Source organism: Musa acuminata, chromosome BXJ2-11 (assembly GCF_036884655.1).
Source record: "Musa acuminata AAA Group cultivar baxijiao chromosome BXJ2-11, Cavendish_Baxijiao_AAA, whole genome shotgun sequence".
In the NCBI taxonomy this organism is placed as follows: Eukaryota; Viridiplantae; Streptophyta; class Magnoliopsida; order Zingiberales; family Musaceae; genus Musa; species Musa acuminata.
The window spans coordinates 2,620,547-2,643,361 of NC_088348.1; the positions used below are offsets into that span (position 1 = coordinate 2,620,547).

Here is a 22,815-nt window from a genome sequence, read left to right on the forward strand (position 1 = left end):
GTAATAAAAGTAAAATACTGCAAATAACTAATTATAGATAATAATATATAATTAATTATTGAGATACGTTTATCCTTCGGACCCTAGTTCATAGAAACCTGATTAATTAAATTATTTTTTTATATTTTATTCTTCATTCGATCGAATTAAGATGATATAGATGTAATTTTAATTTAGTTTGTCAATAAATAAAATAATTCAATTTTAAACGAAGAGAATAGTTATATGATCACATATACGAGACTCTTTCATCAAAAATAATGTTTTATTTGTCTTGCACATTGGTTTGATGTAGCATTTGAGTGAGGGAAGATTCTAAGATAATGTACTTCGTTATCATATTCTTCATGATAAAATCATGAATCTTCTTAAGTTAATCTCAATTTAGATATAATTTTTTTACGTACATTTTTACATCTATTTCGTCACCCTCTTTTGGTCGTTTACATGAAACTCATGTGTGTTTAAATTATTTCTTCGTATTTTCTCTCAAATCGAAACCATTTTTATAAACATTAATTTCTAAAATTTTCCTTATTCATAAAAGGTTATTTCCATTCTAGGATACCTTATTCTTTAGGGACGTAAGCTCCGAATAAAAAAATATTTTGTTTGGAGTGAGATATTTTTAGATTATAAAAGCATATACTATGTTTTTTTAATATTAATGATTTTTTTGGTAAGAAGAAATGTTAAAACATATGTTTGGTCATTTCTTATGATCACCTAATTATATTTTTTAACATAAACCATACATATTTCATTAATTATATATATTTTTTTATAAATCTTCCCCTAATGTATGTGACTTTTAAGTAAACTTACATGCAACTTAGGGTAGTATAAATTTGAAATATTCTACAACAAGAAGATTCATATACTTCAATTTGAAAGAAATAAATAGTGTTCCCAAAAGTTGACTAATATCTCAATCTCTTAAGGATCTACAATTTTCAATTAAACTAAATTACATGGAGGATAATTTGACACAACGTGTTAGAATTATTTCACATTAATCCATTGTTAAGATAAAATTTATATTCTTTAAACCATAAAAAAAGAATCGTGTGAAAGCATATTAATGTTGTTCGAGGCGAAACAATTTCACACCCACAGAAACATCAAAACATAATAATAAACATTTATTCTCATCGTAATTAGAAGTTCGAAAAGATTAGAAATTATTTTTTATAAATATTTATTCTCATCGTAATTATATATAATATTTTATAAATCTTACATTGTGCATTAAATTATTTTTTGAATATGTATATGTATGTGTGTGTACATACTAATTTGAACTTTGCACACTAAGCTTGCACAAACACATAAAACAATTAAATTCATTAATATTTAATTCATTTATGAGTGAAAAATCATTAATACTAAGTATGATTGTTTCAAACATTTGTGACATGCTAAGAGACATTTGTGACATGCTATAATGTCCTTTGGTTTCTAATTTATCATTTGGTGCTTAGACCATCTTTTTAATGAAGGTTTCTAATTTGTCATTTAGTGATAAGTCCATTTTGTGAAATTTGAACCATTTTTATCAAATATTTTAACATTGTTTAGTTTTCAAGATTTTAAGGATTTATATTTCCTCTAATCTTAATGTTAATGATAATTGGATTTGGATCCTTACACCTTTTAGATTAGCTACTTCTAATAGATGATTAAGAAAAATGTTCTTATGAAAAATGCTTTATAAAAGGTTACTTGTTTCAAAATGGTATTTTAGATTGAATCATGCTCAAACATCCCTTTGTCATGTATGTCAATTTTCTTCTAATTCTTGTAGACATATATTCTTTTACTTGAAACTGTTGAGGAATTGGTCCAACAAAAATTAGTTTTTCTTTTTATATCTTGGATACTTGGATGAAAGGGTAATGATTTGAGGAAGAAGATAAGGGTGCATTTGGAAACATATTTGAAATGTGTATTGATGGTTAAATGTAAATTAATATTTGATAATTTTCTTTTAAATCACATTCACTTGGGTGATGTATTATAAATGTTCATACGTTGATGTTGTCTTACGATAACATAAGCGTTTCGGTATTTATAAGATATTAATAAAAAAATTAATCTCATTTTCTCCCTTTTGTGATTTTATATATTTATTTTTTAAATATTATTCTATTTTTTATTTATATGATTGTAAGATTATATATATTAATTAATTTTATTTATTAATTTATTAATTTAAATAAAAGTATATATTTATTGAAAATGTTAGAACGATAAATTTGTGATATGATGATATTCAATGGACTTTTAAAACATAATTTAACCATGCAACACTTACATGAATGCACATTTAAACTATGAATTTTATTTATTATTTATAAAACATTCATAATATTCCACAACTACACATTCACTTAGATTGTTTTCTCAAACTACATATTAAAAATATAAAAATATTTCAAACACACATAACCTTCATAGTATGATGTTTTGAAATTAAAAGTTCAATTGCCAATTCCCTTTGATTTATTTGGTTAAATAGGATTAATTTCTCATGTCACAATCCTTTACACACAATGATTCATTACATAGGAACATATGGTAAGTATGATTTGTAGTATTATATTATGATGGATCATTATATCCTTCCCATAGCGTACAAAAACTATCTAAAACATATCATTTGTCCACGTCAGTGATGAACAGCGAGTGAAGCATAGGGCAACATCGATAGGGATCTTTTTTTTTATCATGCGAGCGATAAGTGATCAACGTTAAGCAAAACATAGGGTAACATCATATTGCTACCTGATAGTCCCATCGAGCATGATACCTAGGAGTTCCAAGATAATTAAGATGATTGATGTTTCATACGAGAATATCACGATCGTTGTAACATGCAAAAATGATCATTTTTTATCGTGTAAAAAAGCAACAACAAACCGAAGTAAAGCATGAGACAACATTGTCTTGTTACCCTGTAGCCCTTTAACCATATCAGTGTATTCACAAATGTCAAAGAAATTATTATAAAGTTAAATTATAATATTTTTATAATTTGGTATCTTAAATATTTTGTAACAGATATTTAGATATTCCTCTTTATTGTATACATTTTTTTTTTGCACTCCCCTAATGGATGCTTAATAAATTTTTTTTATCTTTTTTTAATTTCTTTTTGAGGTAATTTATTGTCACTAATATTATATTTTCCTATTTTGTTATATATATATATATATATATATTAAAATTTTAGAAAGTTTTCATCTAAAAAAGAACACCATGAAAATAAAAAATAAATAAAACTCGATACTATATGAATTTAGGTCGGCTTCGTATTTTAAAGTATGTCATAAAATCAATTTTGTCAATATAAAGGAAAAAAAAGTGTTGATTTAATATGAATATGTACAAGGAAAACCTATAAAGGTTACACAAAGAAAATTACCTCAAATTATTGTTGAGATAAGAAGAAACATGAGGAAAGTTATGAAAATTTTTATTAGACCTAAAATAAAGAAGATTTGACTTCTCTTGTTTTGATTATTATATTACTCAAATCAAACGTGACAATCATCAAAATATAACCACATCAATTTTTTATTGTTTTAGCAAACAAAAACCTTACATGTCAAAGCATATCATTCCCATTAAAAAGTGAAAAAATGATTATATATTTATTTATTTATTTATTTATCAGCAACGATGACATGCATATCTATCAAAGTACAAGACGTCCTTATTGTGTAAACCAAGTCGCCAATCAAATGGCTTCTCTCGCTCAAAAGCATGCAGGCTAACATCACGAATACTACGCAACCATACAACAACAAAAAAATGGAGCATTTCCTTGTCAACCTAAAAGGACATCATAATATTTTGATCCTTAGCGATCTAAAAGAACACACAACATAGTTGGATGTATTAAACGAGCACTTTCTGAATGGGACAGCTTAGTTACTAATGGAGTTATAGTTTGGGGTTCATATAATTTGATTGAGTCCCACTTTGTCTCCAACACTCTTTCTAAGATATTAATTTTTCTTCGCTTGATGTTGTGCACCGGACTTATGCATGTTGAGGATTGCTTCGTTAAAGCATGCTGGTGTTCTTAGATGAAGGCAAGCCTTCGATCTAAAATGGAGAGTACTGACTCTTGTTTCAAGGGTTCATTGGCAGATGAATCTCCTATAAGTTGGCTTTACAGTAGAATCCTATTCGAAGGTATGTCAGATGATTAAATCGATCATTATACTTCAAATTTTATATTAATTTTTTTATCATTTTAAAAATATTATATGACATATTGGATCGATACGAAAGTGATGGACAAAAAGATAATTTCAATATTTTTTAATTTTTAATTATTTTATTAGTAAAAAAATAATTTTAATATCTCATGTACTAAAAATAAAAAGAATATTGAAATTATCATTTTGCTCATCACTCTGGTTCTAATCTAACAAATGGAATGAGCACAACTAGGTCTCATTTACATGTATATTATAGCTTTAAACACAAATAATAAAGTGATGTGATGGGAAAAAACTTAATCTTGTAAGTATTAGGATGGTCTGACCGACTACGACTTACTTTGTATGGTCAAGCATTGAGTCTATGTGAGCTTGACTAAGTTGGTCGAGTCAATTTAAGCTTGATTAAGTTGGTCGTGCAAAATTATCTAACCTAAGTTGGGTGGGATAGTTAAGTTTTAAAGACCTTTTGCTATGTTATCGTACATGATTTTTCATTAATATCATTGCATCTAAAAGCTTAAAAGCTTAAGTTAGTAGATATATGATATACTTTTTTTATCAACAATATCTGATCACTTAATGGGAGTATAACTTGAGTGGTTAACTTAACTCCAATCCAAACTCAACTCAAAAGAAACTTGTATTGTGGGTGATCCTCCTAGTATTGCTATTGTGACTTAATAAGAACTCAGACCGTATTAGCTATGCTAGTTAGGGAGCAAAGGTCTCATTGAGTCACATCATGTATGACATCTGATAAGATCCATAAGGAATCATCTTCCTCAGACAATTTTACGCAATTGAGTTGGATAACTCTTCGATCAATATAAGATTAAATATTTTAATCAAGACGATATATGTTCAAATCATCACTCATCCGTGCATACGGGTGATGATGATCCGAATTAAAAGGTGGAACTAAAATTAATCGATCATCATCAATCGGTCTATATAAGTTTTGAACAATAAGAACATTTCATTTTCATATCATATAATTTGTTTATTAATATTATTATATCTAAAAACTTAAGTTAGCATATGAATCATGATTTAGTTTATCTTCTTAAACTCAATACAAAAAAGTTCAATCAAATCTCAATCCTAAAAGAAACTTGTATATTGAGCTACATTTTTTTTTTTTGATGATTCTATTACTCATAAATAAACAAAAATATAAAATCAATAATATATATATATATATAGTAATTTATCATTACTTGATGATTCAAATTGAGTCAATTCAATCTTCACTAATTATTAACTTAGAATAGTAAAATCCAACACAAACTTAACATTCACAATTATTGTCAATTATCTTAGGATCACTAAGAAATAATTTCTAAATAATATAAAGTCTAACATTCAATGTTTTATCTCAGCCAAGACAGGACAGCCTCAGCAGGCCTCATTAAAGGGGTACATATGGGCAAATGGTTGACTTTTATTTAAGGCTCCTTATAAGGTCATTAAATCCGAATCCGACCAGAATACTTACTTCAACCCGATTTATTCGGATCGAATTAACTATTTATGTACTATATTCGAATCCAACGCAAAGGTAATCCGTTCCGGTTTAAACGGGTCGGATAAATCTGGATACAGAAAGATCCGATCCGAATTCAAAGATTCGGCGCAGGTGCTTCTCCATCCAAGTATGGGTTGGGTGGGCGTTAAGGGGATGGGTTGACGTTAATGCAGCCCATCAGTTCAATTCGTCCATGCCTGCGTTTACTGCACCAACCTAATCTCCATGCAACTCTCAATTCTCCGATGCAGATGACGTGAGGTTCTAAATCACTATGATTGCCATGATCATTTAAAGCTTGTTCTTATTTGTCCTCCTCTCCGCTATAAGTAGTCGCCAAAATCCGTCGTTGGAACGAGGAGACGATGGCCGGCTCCAAAATCTACCGTTTCGATGAGGTGGCCAAGCACGATGATGCCGAGGATTGCTGGCTCATCGTCTCCGGAAAGGTTCCTAATCTTGCTTTCGGAGATCATGGTTTGTTCCGTTGCATCTGTTTGAGAAGATCCGAGGCAGGCGAAGCTTGTGATCCATGAGAAAGGGCAACTTTGAGCTCGATTTTATGCATTTGCATCTCCATGACGAGCATAGTTTCTGCATTCATGAACATGGTCAAGAAGTGCACGCTTCATGGTTCCTTCTTCTCTATGCTTCAGGTCTACGATGTCTCCTCGTACATGGCCGAGCATCCCGGTGGTCGCGACGTGTTGCTGTCGGCGACCGGTACGCCTTTACCACGCTTTGAAGCATGCTGTTGAACAGCAGAATTTAAGAGTGCTTCATCGATTCGATGGTTTGCAGGAAAGGATGCAACGGTTGAATTTGATAATGTCGGTCACAGTTCGTCCGTCAGGGAGCTGATGGACAACTACTGCGTCGGGACGATCGATTCCTCGACTCTTCCAAAGGATGGTGACCGTGTGAAGCCTCAGCAAGCACCCGAAGGCAGTGCAGATAGGACTCCGGAGTTTGTGATGAGAATATTACAGTTCATTGCGCCCGTGATGATTCTTGGCTTCGCCTTTGTCGTCCGACATTTTACCAAGTAGATTAGGCAGATCTAAGAATCCGGAAGATATAGCCTTGCAAGCACTGTTTCTCTGTTTCCGATGTAATATTCTTGTGTTTGAAAGTAGAAATCTGTGTAGAAATGTTATGAATTGATGATCAAAATTGACCATATCAACATTAAACTTGTAATCTGTGTAGAATACACTGCAAACCAGGTTTTAGTTCTACCACCTTAGACAAGCTTCAAGTAGATATTTCATCAAACAACTTTGACTGCACTCGCATGAAATGTAATTGCATCACAAACATGGCATCGATGCCTCTAAGAAACCAAGCTAGCTTTATTCGATCTTGTCATGGAGGGCGGCCACCATGTCCTGTGCATCATCCAAAAGCTTCCAGATATCCAGCTGCCCCGCGATGTTGTTGAACTCCTTTTGGATCTCAGCCACGCTGTTGAACCTCTCCATGATCGCCTTCCTCCTCTGCAGCACACAGGCTGCAATGGCATACAGCAGCAAGTCGTCGGTGGGCGGCGCCGACCGCGTTCTCCTCCGGTAACCTGCCCGAACCGCTGCCTGATCCGCCCACATGACCTCCCACAGGCACAGCGTCTGCTCGAAGGTGAGCTCTCGTCGGAGAGCGACCAGCACCATCCTGTACGCGAACGCGCAGTCTTCGGCTTGGAGCTTCTCCAGGTGCTGGTACAGGTCCGCGTCACGCAACTTGATGAGTTTGGACACGACTTGCAGTTGCCTTTGGATGCCCGCCTGATCAAGCCTAAAGTTGTGCCGAGCCCTCTTCATGAACCCCACGAAGCACCAAAACGCCTCATCGTCCACCTCCATGACAGCAAGGATGGGAGACAGGAGATCGCTCATTCCTTGGCAGTAGCCGATCTCAGGGTCGTGGAGCGCGTACGCCTCGAGAACGGCGACAAGGCGAGCTGCGTGGTAGATTCTGCATGGCTCCATGTCACCGTAATCCGTCAAACCAACGGCAGAAGCTAACCGGAGAGCTTCGGCCTCGGGGACCGCAGCTTGACGTGGGGAATAGGGAATCCACTCTGCATCGGATCGTATGGCGTCCAAGCGGATGATGCGTTGCCATGTCGCGAAGTCCTCAGCTGCTGGATTCGCCATGGTTGGTTCTCCAGTGGAAGATTGGCTGTCAGATGATTCCGTCTCGTCGGTAGAGCTAGTCTTATCGTCTTCATCCACAGATTGGTGACACCGCCTCCTTAGTTTCTCGTACTCTTTCCTGTTCAAACAGTGCAATAGCAGACAAGATTTGAAACAAGGGAAAAAAAGATGGTAGATCCAAGTACCTCCTTTGCTCTCGAATGGCATTCCTTTCAGCTCCCGAACTGTTCATGTCATAGCTGCACCAAACAGTAAGATGGTCATAGGCAGTGATCTGCACATATCTAATGGAAGCAGAGTACAAGTTACAGAACATCGATGTATGAGCAATGTTCTTCATATGTCCTAAACACATTACAAGCTTGGCAAGATGGTTGATGGATCTTACACTCCGAGAAGGAAAGGCCAGACTTCAGCTCTGATGCTTGGATCGACTCCCTGAATTCGCAGGAAAAGCTATTAGATCATTGGAGCTTCCTCAACAGAGAGGAATCGTAAGTTGGTGCTTACTCCACTGCGAACTTTCTCCAAGAACTTTATCCCTCCACCGCGAAGCTTTCCGTCGCGTGAGAAGTTGTTCCATTCCTTCCGAGTCAGAGGATGTCTTCGCTTCTCCCGACACCATGGTAGTGTAAGACAACCACTGAAACAAACAGGGGAAGGGAAAGGGTTGAGAGACTGACAATGACAGCGAAATCAGATCCAAATAATAACAGTATATTGGAGACAAATGGAGAATTAATTGCTAGTTAAATGTACAAAACTCGATTTTTCTGCGATTGTGTTCTCGTGTTTCTCGAATGGGATGAGGGAGGAGGGGAAGCAAAGAAGCAGAGCACCTTTCCGGCTCTCTGTCTCACCTACGAGAGGAGACAACCAGGGCGACGGCCAATGCGAGTCCGGCCAAGGCCGTCACCGCCAGCGCTACGCAAGGACGCCACCGCTCGTTGCTGCTGCCGCCCGCCGCCACCATGACGAAGCTTTCCACCCAGCTCCAATTCAACATCGAGTCGCCCGCCGTCGCCTTGCAAGGCTCCGACCACCAGTCCCAACCCTCTCTCTCTCTCTCTCTCTCTCTCACAGGAAGGGGCGGGAGAAGGGCACCTTAAAAGCGTCTCACGCCACAGTAATAAAGCGTAGATTGGTGGCTTTGAGTCCACAGCAAGGAGAGTATAAGAGCTTTCAATCTTTCTTAAAATGACAACTTCACCCTTGCAAAGTAGATACCTCTCAAAAAATATATCTATATTCCCAAAACGCTTCTTAGCGAAGATAAAATTATTTTTGAATTGTTTTTGGGGGATGATATTTAGGAATTTATCTGCGTACATACGTCGAATATCAGGCCGGGGAGAAGTTAACATCACTGCAAATAATTCTTAAAATAAAATAAATTTTATATAATTTTCATGATATTTTAGATCTTTAGTATATTCATATTGAATAGGGTATAAATGATATTTCATCATATATTCTTTTTCTTTCATAGATTACTTAACATGAGATTTTACCTTTATCTAATATGCTCTTCTTATCTCCTAAGTTTTCCTTTTACACTTTATGATACAGTAAAATAGAGAGATATAATTAAAATAATTTATTTAAATCAATAAAAAAATGTATTATCAAAAAATTAAATGAAATGAAGTTTGACTGGAGCCTCCTAATCCTTTCCCTCCATGGTCACCTCCTTCCTCTCACCTGGCATCCTCTCCTTTGCTTCAAGGTGGATGATCTTACCTACTATTGTACACTTATATATATATATATATATATTATTGTTCTTGGATCTTACAAAATGAGAATTGGATTATAATAAGATCATGATAATAAGACTATATATATATATATATATTATTGTTCTTGGATCCTACGAAATGAGAATTGAATTATAATAAGATCATGATAATAAGACTAATTCATCTATAAACACATACCATAAATATTCCTAATCATAAGTTATCAAAATAACTAGATAAACCAGTGTGTTTACTATATACCTGACATATAATGAAGGTAGCTAGTCTCACGACTGTTTGTGTGAGACACTAGGGATATAGTACATGTGTTAATTAGCGAATGAATTCACTGAATGATCTACTTGTGGAATGCTGGTTGGTTAATAATGTCTCACAATTAGATAGTGATTTGGCAATCTAAGTTGTGTGTTTGATTCTTAGACTTGAGACACCAAGGATGCAATGTATGAGTACTCCACTTTTTAATACTAAACATATAGGTCTATGAGTTCCAAATTTAGCACAACTGGTCATCGAGAGTCATAATCAACATTACAAGGGTAATTGGGTGTCAATAGAGGGTCATCTACTCTCAGTATTATAAGAGGAATATATCATATATTCTCACTTAAGTAAATTCATAACCATGGTCAATTAGATCATGATGAATATGATATCATGAGATTCGGATTGAGAGAGAATAAGTTCTTTAGGAGAATTCGATTAAAGTGAGACTTTGATAAATTTTATATGGGCCAAATAGCGACATGCCTAGTATATGATCTCTAGGGTATTATATAGATGAGAGAGTATAAACACATGATAATTAAGGGTAAACAAGTTTAATGAATTAGATTGCCTTATATTTTCTACTCATTGGTGGTCTACAAACCAATCACATGAGTGATGACACGTGTGACACGATACATACTCTTTTTACTTATTATTTATTTGATATTTTTCTCACTTATATTATTGCATATATTGTGATGTCCATAGATCTATACAATGAGAGTCGGATCATGATAAGATCACGATAATGAGACTGATTTATCCTTAAACACATATCCTAAATAATCTCAATTATAGGTTACTCGAGAGGGACATCGAGATAATCGGACAGGCTAGTGTATTATATATTCGTTGATATGATGGAGACAATTGATCTCATAGCTGCTCGTGTGGAGATACTAGAGATACGATGTAGGTGCTCATTGGAGAATTAGTTTACTGATTGATCCGCTCATAGAATGTTGGATGGTTGATAATATCTCATTGTCAAACAACGATTTCATCGTCCTAATGGTGTATATAGTCCTTGGACTTGAGACACAATGGATGTCTTATATGAGTATTCCACTATTTGATACCAGATTTATATGTTTGGAAGTTCTAGATCTAGCATAGCCGGTCATTGAGAGTGGTTGCCAATCTTATAAGGGCAGTTGAGTATAAATAGAGGATCATCTACTCTCAGTGTTATGAGAGAAATATCTTATGTATTTTTGCTTAGGCAAATCCTTTGTTAGGGTTATTCGGATTGAGAGATAAAGAGTTTTATGAGAGAATCCGATTAGAGCGAGACTTGAGTATAAAAAGTTTGGGTCTGATAGTACCATACCCAATATATGATATATAAGATATTAGATTGGATTGAGGATAGATAGGTCAAATAGATTGGATTCCCCTGTATCGTTTAAGGATTGTGGCATAGTGGCATAGCATGTCCGTAGTCGATGAGTCAAGTGAATTATTATGAAGATAATAATTTACTAAACCAAAAGGAGCTCTGATAGATATGACTCATGACCAACTCGATATTGAGCCTAAAGGGTCACACACATATAGTAGATGTTGCGATGAGTAGAGGTTCAGATATAAGATATCCGTTGGAGCTCCTATCTTATTGGATATCTAATAAGCATTTGAATTATTGGATATCCAATAAGAGCCCATAAGAGATTATTGGATAGAGATCTACTAATTTAAGAGGCTTGGGTAGTTGGATGAAGATTCAATACCCAATAGGATATGATCCATTAGAGTTAAGATTGATAGGGGGTCATAGGCTAGGTTTCTTGGTTGTCACCTCCTATCCTTTATTGCGTCTCCTCTATTTGGAGAGGAAAGGAGACCCTTTGGTTCTTTTATATTTATAAAGTCTCCCTATCAACTTAACCCAAATGGATCTTGCCCTATTGGATATTAGATCTCTATCCAACTACCAAAGTCCCTTAGATTAATGGATCTCTATCTAATAATCTCTCATTGGCTCTTATTGGATCTCGTCCATAGGATCTAATAATTCATGGGTTTATTGGATATCCAATAAGATAATGACTCCAACGAATATCTAATATTCGAATATTTGCTCGTCGCAATACATATCATATGTGTGTGACCCTCTAGGCCTAATATCGAATTGGCCATGAGTCATATCTATCATAACTCCATCTGGCTCAATAGACTATTATCTTCATAATAATTTACTCGACTCATCGATTGCGGACGTACTATGTCATTACGTTGTAGTCTCTAGACAATACAGGAGAATCCAATTCTTTGGACCTATTTATCCTTAGTTACTGTGTATTTATAGTCCCTCATCCATCTAATATCATAGAGACCGTATACCGAATATGGTGCTATCAGGCTCATACGGTTTCTCCTCGAGTCTCGCTCTAATTGGATTCTATTGAAGTACTCACTTCTTTCTCAATTCAAATAACTTTGGTCAATGATTTGTTTAAGCAAGAACACATAGGATATTTCTCTCATGATATCGAGAGTGGATGATCCTCTATCGACACTCAATAGCCCTCGTAAGGTTGGTTGTCATTCTCGATGATCTGGAACTTGAACTTCCAAACTTATAAGTTTGGTAACAAAGAGTGGAGTATTCATATAGGAAATCATTGGTATCTCAAGTCTAAGGACTATGTACACCACGGGAACAACAGAATCACTTTTTGATAATAAGATATCATCAACCATCCAACAGTGAGCAAATCAATCAGTGGACTCATTCTCTAATGAGCATATACATTGTAGCTATAGTGTCCTCACACGAGACCAACCATATTTATCATATGGATGGATATATAACACACAAGTCTATTTGGTTATCTCAATGTCCATCTCATATAACATATAACTAGGATTATTTAGGGTTTATGTTTAAAGGTGAATCGATCTCATTATTCTGATCTCATTATTCCTATTACACAGATCCATGAATATCACAATATATTTATGTATCAAGCAATATAAAATGATATAATATCATAATAATAATAAACAAAAAGAATACATATCATACATGTTATCATTTACATGTATGACTAGCAAAATACTGATATTTCACTTGTTGTTTACTTATTTTACTTAATTCTTAACATTTGATTTATGTGATCCATGACTTCCAACTGAGAATGATGTTTTTGCTTTGTTTGAAGGTAAAATCAACAAATGATGACACTGTGACAATGCTCTCGTGGAGTATTTGCTGAATGAATTTAGAAGAACCGAGGGGATTGATTTGTCGTCGGACCGCTGGCTTTGCAGACGTTGCGAGAGGCAGCTGAAAAGGCTAAGATTGAGCTGGCGGGGGACGACATAGAGAGGATAAAGTCCAAGCTTGACGCAGCAAACAAGGCTATGTCGAGGACAGGGCAACACATGGCTGGAGGCTCCGCTGGGTCGCAGGGTGGTGGTGATCAGACGCCGGAAGCAGAGTACGAGGAAGTAAAGAAGTGAAAGCGTCGACGGGTAAACCGGCTTGTACTGTACATTGTTCGCTGTTCTTGTGTTTCTTGATGTAATAAGAGTTGGAATGCTGAGTGCTGCAAACGTCTTCTCGTTCATATGGAGTTCTCACCCATTGGTATTCCTGTGGATAGAGTTTGCCGAAGACGTGGCGTGTGCTTTGCTTTCTGGCTTGGGAACCCATATCTCAATTCCTGAGAGAGAAGCTGCGATGGGGAATGCGATGACGGGGAAGACTCAACAAGCACTCTTCTCAGTCTGGCACGTGCAGATACAAAGAAGAGAAGGCTGACGACACGCACAGATAACCTTGTGGATCACGTATGTATGCCATTTTACGGCTTCATTCACTCGAACGATTCATATTGAAGTTTGGCGTAGTAGATGTAGCGAGACTGAATGACGTCCGCCCCAAATAATTAGCATCCAGAAAATTCAAATATATTGATTTTTTCTATATTTTTATCATTATTTTATTTACAGATTTATGAGTAAAAAGAGGCAGTGCGTAAAACAAATACATGAACAAATATGAGACGTCCGATCCTCTCCAACGTCGGACGAGATTAACTATACAGGTTGGCACGTCCATCCGCCCACGGCAGCCGCTTTCTTGTCCCGTTGCACCTGTGCACCCACAAATCGTCACCCGATACAGTTGACGGTTCCACGTACCCGATTCATCTCCTCTATAAACGCATCTTTGCCCCTCGTCGACCAAAGTCCCCAAAGGATTAGGAGAGGAGACAGCGAGGGAGATAATGGCGGAGACGATGGACATTTCGTATTCCAAGAAACGTGGCCCGAAGGAGGAAGAGGACGGCAGGGTCGACGAGGGGTGGGCGGGGCCGCTGGCCTCCAAGAGGGACCGCAGCGAAAGGGGAGGAGATCCGACGGCGGCGCTGGCCAGCGCGCGCCACGAGTTCGGGGAGCACGGCGGGGTGAACATGTCGATTGAGGCGTCGGCGACGTTCACGGTGATGGAGGCAGACACGATGCAACGGATGTTCAAGGGCGAGCTCGGGCCCGACCGCGACCACTACATCTACAGCCGGCATTTCAACCCCACCGTCCTCAACCTCAGCCGCCAGATGGCCGCCCTCGAGGGCACCGAGGCCGCCTACTGCACCGCCAGCGGCATGTCCGCTATCTCCTCCGTCCTGATCCAGCTCTGTGGCGCCGGCGGTCACGTGGTCGCCTCCTGCTGCCTCTACGGCGGCACCCACGCCCTCCTCTCGCACTTCCTCCCCCGGGCCTGCGGCATCCACACGACCTTCGTCGACCTCCATGACGTGGAGGCAGTGAGAGCGGCGGTGAGGGAGGGGAAGACCAAGGTCCTGTACGCGGAGACTCTGGCGAACCCGACGCTGGTGGCGGCCGACGTTCCGCGGCTGAGCGAGGTGGCGAGGGAGAAAGGGGTGAAGCTGGTGGTAGATAACACCTTCGCGCCGATGGTGGTGTCTCCCGCGAGGCTTGGGGCCGACATCGTGGTGCACAGCGTCTCCAAGTACATCAGCGGCGGCGCCGACGTCATCGCAGGTACGCCTAACACGCCACCCTCCCTCCCTTTCCCGTTCCTCTGCTTTCCCAGCGGTCGGAATAGATACTCATCATGTGTCAGTATCAAGTGTTTGAACTGGGTCTGATGCCATGTGCAGGTGTAATCTGCGGCCCGGAGAGCCTGCTGAACTCGATGATGGACTTGCATAACGGAACGCTGATGCTGCTGGGGCCGACGATGAACGCCAAGGTAGCCTTCGAGCTCTCGGGGCGACTCCCCCACCTGTCCCTGAGGATGAAGGAGCACTGCCACCGCGCCCTCGTCTACGCCACCCGCATGCGCAAGCTGGGGCTCAAGGTCATCTACCCGGGCCTGGACGACCACCCCCACCACGCCCTGCTCGCCTCCATCGCCAACCCCGGCTACGGCTTCGGCGGCATGCTCTGCCTCGACATGGGCACGGAGGAGCGCGCCAACGAGCTGATGCACCACCTCCAGAACACCACCCAGTTCGGCCTCATGGCTGTCAGCCTGGGTTACTACGAGACCCTCATGTCCTGCTCCGGCAGCAGCACCAGCAGCGAGATGAGCCCCGGGGAGAGGGCCCAAGCCGGCATCTCCCCCGGCCTCATCCGCTTGTCCGTGGGCTACAGCGGCACGTTGGAGCAGCGGTGGAGCCAGTTCGAGAGGGCTCTCGCGCTTCTGCACCCTCCTCCTCCGCAGAAGCAGCAACCATATCTTCTTCTCTCTAGTGTCGCAGAGCAGAAGACTGTTGCTTCGTCACCTGCCCATTTCCGCTCCGATGCTATTTGACGACGAAATAAAATAAGATGTCGCCTAATAGAGGTAATCGACTTATAGGAGTTTAATAAAAGAACTGTAACTCGCCAAAGTATTGTCTGCCCTCGAAATCAAATTAATATTTTAAAAATTAAAATCAAAATTAATTTGATTTGATTCGAACTGATCAATTGAATCGAAGAAGAGTATCTTCCCAAATAATTTTGATCTGTGGACGGATCAGATTGGGTTCAAGTCACGCAAATTTGGCGCATGACTCAGTCCGACCACATTGTAGTTCACAGCGACTTCAATTAGGGAACGTTAAAGAGTTCTGAATATGGGATTCAATTTCGATTGGCAAATGGGATCATCTTGACGTCCCACCGCCACCATGTTTCGGAAGCACCATCCTCTCACGCAAGCAACGAGCGACAGGCGTCGACGCGACGCTGCTCCACCACGGTGATTCAACCCGAACGCCGTCGAATAAGAACCGCCCCCTCCCTCTTAAACCTGTCTCTTCGTCGAGGAAATGACCGTTGCCACCACCGCTAACGGCGAAGAAGATGACGACTAACGCGACCCTCCCAGCCGCCTGCGCCAACCGTCACTACCTCACCCGCCCCCACCCCCACCGCCACGGCCGCGCCGCCGCATCTGCCGCCGCCATCGTCGCCCTTCTCATCGCCACCTCCGCATGGCTCTCCCTCGTCTTCAACTCCCCCTCCCTCCGCCTCCACTACTGGTCCCACATCCGCTTCTCCGCCTCCCCCCTCCTTTCCTATTCCTCATTTCCCCCTCTGTCGGGCCCCTCCCCCCGCCTCCCTTCCACAGATGCCCCTCCCTCCCACCACCACCACCGAGACAACGAGGGCGATGACCGCCTCGCGCCGCTCCACCTCCGCCACATTGTCTTCGGCATCGGCGGCTCCGCTCACCTCTGGCAGCGCCGCCGCGAGTTCGTCCGGCTCTGGTGGCGTCCCGGCGCCATGCGTGGCTACGTCTGGCTCGACGACCGCGTGCCCCGCGCACCCCGCAACTCCTCCCTCGCCCGATCCCTCCCCCCAGTCCGCGTCTCCGAGGACATCTCCCGGTTCCGCTACACCAACCCCACCGGCAACCCTTCCGGCCTCCGCATCGCCCGCATCCTCGCCGAGACCGTCCGGATCGGCCACCGTGGCGCCCGGTGGTTCGTGCTCGTCGACGACGACACCATCATCTGCCCGGAAAACCTCGTCGCGGTGCTCGCCAAGTACGATTGGACCGAGATGGTGTACGTCGGGGGGCCATCGGAGAGTCACTCGGCCAACACGTACTTCAGCCATTCGATGGCGTTCGGGGGCGGTGGGATCGCCATCAGCAATCCTCTGGCTGAGGCTCTCGCCGGGATGATGGACGAGTGCATCGAGAGGTACCCGAAGCTGTACGGCAGCGACGACCGGTTGCACGCCTGCGTCTCTGAGCTCGGAGTCCCTCTAACTCGCGAGTATGGTTTCCACCAGGTGTGTGCTTGGTAAATCTCAATCCTGAATCAAATCTTTTGCTCATTTAGTATCTCTCTTTTGCAATTGATGCTTCTGATGATAGCAAGTAAAACAGATGTCTTTGGATTCTTGATGTGAGGATTTATTGTATTGCATTCCACATTTCTTTTCTTGATTGTGCAAGTAAAACATATGTCTTTTGATTCTTGATGTGAGGATTTGCTGTATTGCATTTCACATTTCTTTTCTTGATTGTGCATTCAGCCTCTTTCAGAACCTATATCTGATGTTAATAGAAGACATAGATAATGAAATATATGGCATGATTTCACTAAAACTTTTGTAAATAAATTGCTAGTTTTTCCATGCTAAAAAAAGCTGTTGCTGTGTTATTTTCCAGCTTCCTAAATGGAATTTCTAGACACATTGCCCAACTTTTGTAAATAAAGTGTCATCTTCTGAAATTAATTTGAAACCAATTTTCTTTACATAATCAACCAAATACCTCATATAATTCCACCAAATTGTTGTCACTTATTTTAAAGATGACACTTTCTTGATTTTGTCTCAGTGGGATATTAGGGGAAGTGCCCATGGTCTGTTGGCTGCCCACCCTGTTGCTCCTTTCATCTCAATACACCATGTTGAAGCTGTTGACCCCCTCTACCCTGGCTTGAGCTCTCTTCCAAGCCTGAAGTTTCTTGCAAAGATCAATTTGTTATGATAAGAGGAAGAAGCTTACATTCTCAATCTCGCTGGGTTACGTCATCCAAGTGTTCCCGTCCATTGTCCTTCCACGAGAGCTAGAACGCTCTGAACGGACTTATGCCGCTTGGAACAAGCTTAATTCCAGGAATGAATTTGATATTGACACAAGGGATTCTTACAGGTCTGTGTGCAAGAAGCCTATTCTATTTTTCTTGAGAGATATTGAAAGAGTTGGAAATACAACTCTAAGTTCATATGGAAGAGCTAAGGAGAGGGATGATCTCAAGAACAAATTATTATGCTTTCCTCGATCCCTTCCGCTGCCTGACGTGAATGAAATTCAAGTCTTTGGTACTCCAATGAGAAAAAATTGGCATTTGGTTTGTTCTCTATTTTGAATGTCCTTTTAGGTCTTGACTAATATTTTGTACCAGTTCTTGAAATCATTAAATCTTTTCCATTTTCTTAACAGGTACCTAGAAGGTTGTGCTGTAAGCTAAGTCAAAGACATAATGGGACTCTGGGAATTGCAGTTGGACAGTGTGAGCGTGGAGCTTCTGCTGCTGATTCCCTGTGACCATTAAGGAGCATTAACTTGTATACCAGCTGACCAGATAGAATGCCTGATACATGGCGATCGTCATAAGCAAAAGTTTCTATTGGTTCCAGGCTTCAAGTTTATTATCTCATGCTTGGAGTTGTTCTTTGGAAAATGGAGCATTAACATTTCGAAAGGTAGGCCTTACAGGGATGATAATTTTTTATGGTAGTTTATTATTTTTAGTATCTAGTCAAACGAAGAAAAGCAATATGGAGATATTCTTAGCCTTCAAATTATGTCAAAAAGAATTTCATCAGTCTGATTTTGAACTTAATTCTTAGATAACTGTACATAGATGTTCTCTTCTTGTGCGATTTATGGCTAAATGCTTTATTTCTTAAATGTAATGACGAGAATGCTCAGTCTTAAACTGATTCTTATACTCTCATGACTTTTATAAATGATGCTGTGATAGATTGGACCTCGAATATTGTAGTAGTCAAACTGCAACAAAATCGTAGAAACTGTCTCCTCATGTAACCTTTAAGTTTATTTTTTACTTATCTGTGCACATAACGTTGGATAATAGACACTGTGCCATCTCTCATTTTTTATAGTTCAATCAATGTAACAATAGAGATACAAGTCAACCACACAACACTCGTGTTCCCTAAGGAATTACATAATTCACCATGTCAAGTATGCTAGACTATGTTCTAAATACTAATTGGACCTGCATTCTTGCATTTCTGCATGTATAAATTATCATGTACATTAAGGGGACAACATGCTCAATGAGTACACAAGTTTGTTGAAGCAGGTACAATCTTACTTTTGAACGAGTTCCCTTGGAAATATGCTGAATCCATGAACTGATGATTTTGCCAAGTATGTAATATCATGGTTAAATAAGTAGATCTCATTCCTCGGGCAAATATGTCAAACTGGTGCTTGAATTTTTAAATGTTTTGAGGATTGGGAAAAGTGTTCAAGACAATTGTATCATTATGTTCTGAACTATTCCTGACATTACACCTTCTTGAAACATCATTTGGCTTTGACTTACATGTGACTTCAGTTTTATTTGCATCAGCAGATCTGTAAGTTCATGAATCTCAAAGGGCATGAGCTGCGTATTTGAACACCCTTATGCAAGTGCATATTCACATTTAATATGTTTGCATTTGGATTCTTCATTATAAAGCAACGAATTTACTTCATAATTCTAAAACAAGAATCGCTAATGACCAGAAATAGAGAATTCATCTTTCTTGTTGAGTCAATAAAAATAAGTAAATTTCTGATGTGGCCCACTAGTAACTCTACGTGAGGAAGTGTAATTTATATGTGAGAAAAATAACAGTGAGAAAGCATAGGGCTTTGGCCACTCATTTTTTATGGCACTCATCACTTATCAAGGATTAAGAATGAAAAAACATGGCAGGAGAGACGGGGGCTTGAGTTTTGAGTTTGATGCAAGAAGCAACAGGATGGAACCTAGAACAATGAAATTATGGTTTCTCCTTTAGGAAGTAAGTGTATTTGTCTTGATACTTCTGCCTTTGTTACTAAACTATTTAATTAGCTGTAGTGTTAAGTCTGTTACAGTTTGATATTTGTTACAAATCATATTAGATGATGTAAACAGATATATGAAGTTTGGGTACAATCTTATGCTAAAGCCTGAAGAAATCAAGACTCACAAAGACAGAACTCTCGAGATGACAACGGGTTAGGTTATTGTGAAATTGTTTTATGGCTTGATTTGGCTTCTGTATATCTATCATGTGCTTGTGTTCATAGCCAGATACACTTTTCACTTAGTTCATATTGTTCAAGTTGCTAATTACTGTACTAATTGTTCATATGTTTGTCACTGTATTCAATGACCCATATCAAAATTAAGAGTACCAATTTCATCATGGTCCTTTACTCTTAAAAATGCATTCTTTTCAGTGTCATCTACCCCTTTACACATCTTTTTTGGTTGGCTAACATCTTAAAGTGAACTGTTGTGATAGAGTCGTGTCCGGAAACATCTCAGGCCATTGTACTTCTTCTTCCTTGCAGGGATATGGCAGCAGAGCGTGTGAAGGCCCATCTGCAAACCTCTCGAGTCTTCTTCATCTGATGAGCCACACAAAGGGGCAGCTCTCCCAACCTGCAAGCTCAAAAGTAAGTACCAGAGCCGAGGTTAGGTGTGTTTCCACCACCACCACCACCACCACCACCTAAACCTTCCTCCAATTCAATGGGATGTGCCTCGTTTAATGGCTTTCCCACATGGTTCTCGAATGAAGGCCGGCGGGCCAGCATTAACCCGCCGCATGCGTCATTTCGCGGCCACCTTTAAAGTCGGAGTGGGTGTTGTGGACCGCAGGAGTTGCAGATCTCGTTGGAGCAACTCATCTCCATTACTGCCTGTTGGCTCCCTTTAGCTGTCCACTTCAATTTCCTCGCATATCAGACCTTTGGTATGTATGATTTATGAGTTATGATGGAGAAAATATCGTTAATCATTTATCATTCGATTCAGTATGACAGCCCAGCGGAAAGAAAAAGATACAAGTTATCTCTCACTCGTCTGTCATGTACATATGAGTCTAAAACAAATAGCTTTAAGTTGTTTTCACTCCTATTACATACGTGGATAGAAAGTTGTTCTCAGAATATTTTACTAAATATTTGATCCCTTCAGTTCTAAGAGTTAACTTTCAACATAGCAAAAAAGATTATTTTTTTCACCATTTATGATTACATTAACAAGGTTACTTGAGCGGTAAAGGAATCAGATTAAGAAATTTTTTTCAATCTTGGTCTTCGTATATGTGGCATCTCGGGGGCTCGATGTTTTCACCTCGATTGCACCTTGGATAATTATGACTCCTATTAGAAGCATTCGATAGTAATATCAATTAATGAAACACATCGTAGCTTTTCATGCTTAGATATCATTATATGGCACATCATATGCATTAATATGCCGTACCATCTTAGTAATGTTAAGAGATCCAACATGAGAATAGTATGCTCACATGAAGTCATGTCCATGTGCTCTTTCGCCCAGCTACGGATAGCCCTTCGCGTAGTGGAGTAGGACATTATCAAACTCTTTCTACTAGTCTCGAGTTAGCGAAGGTTTCTTATCGTTGGAGTTGACTATTTTACAAATCGGGTGAAAACTGAGCCGCTAGTGTCGATCATTGCAAAGTAGATCGATAGATCCATATGGAAGAATATTATCACTTGCTTCAGAATCCGAGTTATAATCACTAACAATGGAACTTAATTCAACAATGCAAAGTTCAAAAAGTTTTGTTAATGAAGTTCAACTCGGTAGCTCATCCTTAGAGCAATGGTCCCATCGAGGTCACCAATCGAGCCATTGGAGCAAAAGACATAGGTGGGTGAACTATCAAGTGCCTTATGAGCCTCCCGAACGACACCAGGTTGGGTGAAGTCATCATTCAACTTGGCCTTCGACACTAAGATTGTCTTATCACCCGAGATAGTATTTCTAACACACACCTTGGGTTGAGAAATTTGATGAAATACCTTCAAAGTACTTGTGGCTGTACTCGACTATATCAACAAGGTTATAGCATAGGTACACCTATAGACACTAAAATACAATAAAGCAATGAACAAGTTTTACAATCGTGGTGTTCGCCCTCAATGAGTCGAATTGGGGGACTTGGTGCTTCGAAAGGATGAAGTCAATGACCCAACTAAATCTTAGGGTAAGCTAGCATCAAATTGAAAATGACCCTTTCAGGTTATCGAATGAGAGGGACAAATGATAGAGAAGATATCATCAACTATTCATCATCTGGTATGTGTCCTCCGCGTGACATCCTGGTTGAAAGAAAAAAAAATAAAAGTTACCCCTCATCAGTATGTGGACACAGGTCTAAAGCAAAACAATTATAAATTATAAAAGTTACCCCTCATCAATTTGCCCATGTGGACATAGGTCTAAAGCAAAAACAATTATAAGTTGTCTTCACTCTTGTCGCCTACGTAGACAAAAGGCCAAACAAAGATTGTTATAGGTGGTAGTTAAATACTACCCCCTTAAAGAATATTCCACGAAATATCATCCCTTCACTGTTAGGTATAAGAGCTAACTTTCAAAATAGTAAAGAGTATCATTTTTTTATATCACTCATGATCATACTCATCTATATTGGATTACTAACTTGGGCATCGGAGAGATTGAATTAAAAAACCCTTTTCAATCTCGATTTTTTGTACAAATGGCACATTGGGGATTCGATGTTTCCATCTCAACTAAACATTGGACAATCCTATTCATACAGGTTTGGACGGACCACGTTGGACTAACCAAAACATCAATGATATCTTACTGTAATAAGTTAAAATA

General features: G+C 39.4%; 3 protein-coding genes and 1 pseudogene across 3 annotated transcripts; 3 read left to right on the top strand and 1 right to left on the bottom strand.

Annotated features, from left to right (window-relative positions):
• Nucleotides 1-6,122: 6,122 nt before the first annotated feature.
• Nucleotides 6,123-6,857, top strand: LOC103970314 (cytochrome b5-like). Its single transcript, XM_009384045.3, has 3 exons — nt 6,123-6,206; nt 6,414-6,480; nt 6,559-6,857. Exons 1-3 carry the CDS (start codon nt 6,123-6,125, stop codon nt 6,804-6,806), a joined length of 399 nt encoding a protein of 132 aa, XP_009382320.2. The 3' UTR covers nt 6,807-6,857.
• Nucleotides 6,858-6,924: 67 nt separating this feature from the next.
• LOC135626672 (rab GTPase-activating protein 22-like) lies at nt 6,925-8,979 on the bottom strand. Its single transcript, XM_065132164.1, has 5 exons — nt 8,771-8,979; nt 8,421-8,553; nt 8,299-8,348; nt 8,096-8,149; nt 6,925-8,028 (listed from the first exon to the last, which is right to left on the bottom strand). The coding sequence occupies exons 1-5, from the start codon at nt 8,914-8,916 to the stop codon at nt 7,110-7,112; spliced, it is 1,302 nt and encodes a 433-aa protein (XP_064988236.1). The 5' UTR covers nt 8,917-8,979; the 3' UTR covers nt 6,925-7,109.
• A 5,163-nt stretch (nt 8,980-14,142) lies between these two features.
• On the top strand, nt 14,143-15,872 carry LOC103970316 (methionine gamma-lyase-like). Its single transcript, XM_009384047.3, has 2 exons — nt 14,143-14,953; nt 15,073-15,872. The coding sequence occupies exons 1-2, from the start codon at nt 14,176-14,178 to the stop codon at nt 15,726-15,728; spliced, it is 1,434 nt and encodes a 477-aa protein (XP_009382322.2). The 5' UTR covers nt 14,143-14,175; the 3' UTR covers nt 15,729-15,872.
• A 153-nt stretch (nt 15,873-16,025) lies between these two features.
• LOC135627120 (uncharacterized) lies at nt 16,026-20,954 on the top strand (annotated as a pseudogene).
• Nucleotides 20,955-22,815: the final 1,861 nt, after the last annotated feature.

Coding starts and splice junctions, on each gene's coding strand:
- LOC103970314 (XM_009384045.3), top strand. CDS start 6,123: ATGGCCGGCTCCAAAATCTACCGTTTCGATGAGGTGGCCAAGCACGAT. Junction 6,207..6,413: donor GGCTCATCGTCTCCGGAAAG/GTTCCTAATCTT, acceptor TCTATGCTTCAG/GTCTACGATGTCTCCTCGTA. Junction 6,481..6,558: donor CGTGTTGCTGTCGGCGACCG/GTACGCCTTTAC, acceptor GATGGTTTGCAG/GAAAGGATGCAACGGTTGAA.
- LOC135626672 (XM_065132164.1), bottom strand. CDS start 8,916: ATGTTGAATTGGAGCTGGGTGGAAAGCTTCGTCATGGTGGCGGCGGGC. Junction 8,349..8,420: donor TGGAGAAAGTTCGCAGTGGA/GTAAGCACCAAC, acceptor CTGCGAATTCAG/GGAGTCGATCCAAGCATCAG. Junction 8,029..8,095: donor GCCATTCGAGAGCAAAGGAG/GTACTTGGATCT, acceptor CTGTTTGAACAG/GAAAGAGTACGAGAAACTAA.
- LOC103970316 (XM_009384047.3), top strand. CDS start 14,176: ATGGCGGAGACGATGGACATTTCGTATTCCAAGAAACGTGGCCCGAAG. Junction 14,954..15,072: donor CGGCGCCGACGTCATCGCAG/GTACGCCTAACA, acceptor TGCCATGTGCAG/GTGTAATCTGCGGCCCGGAG.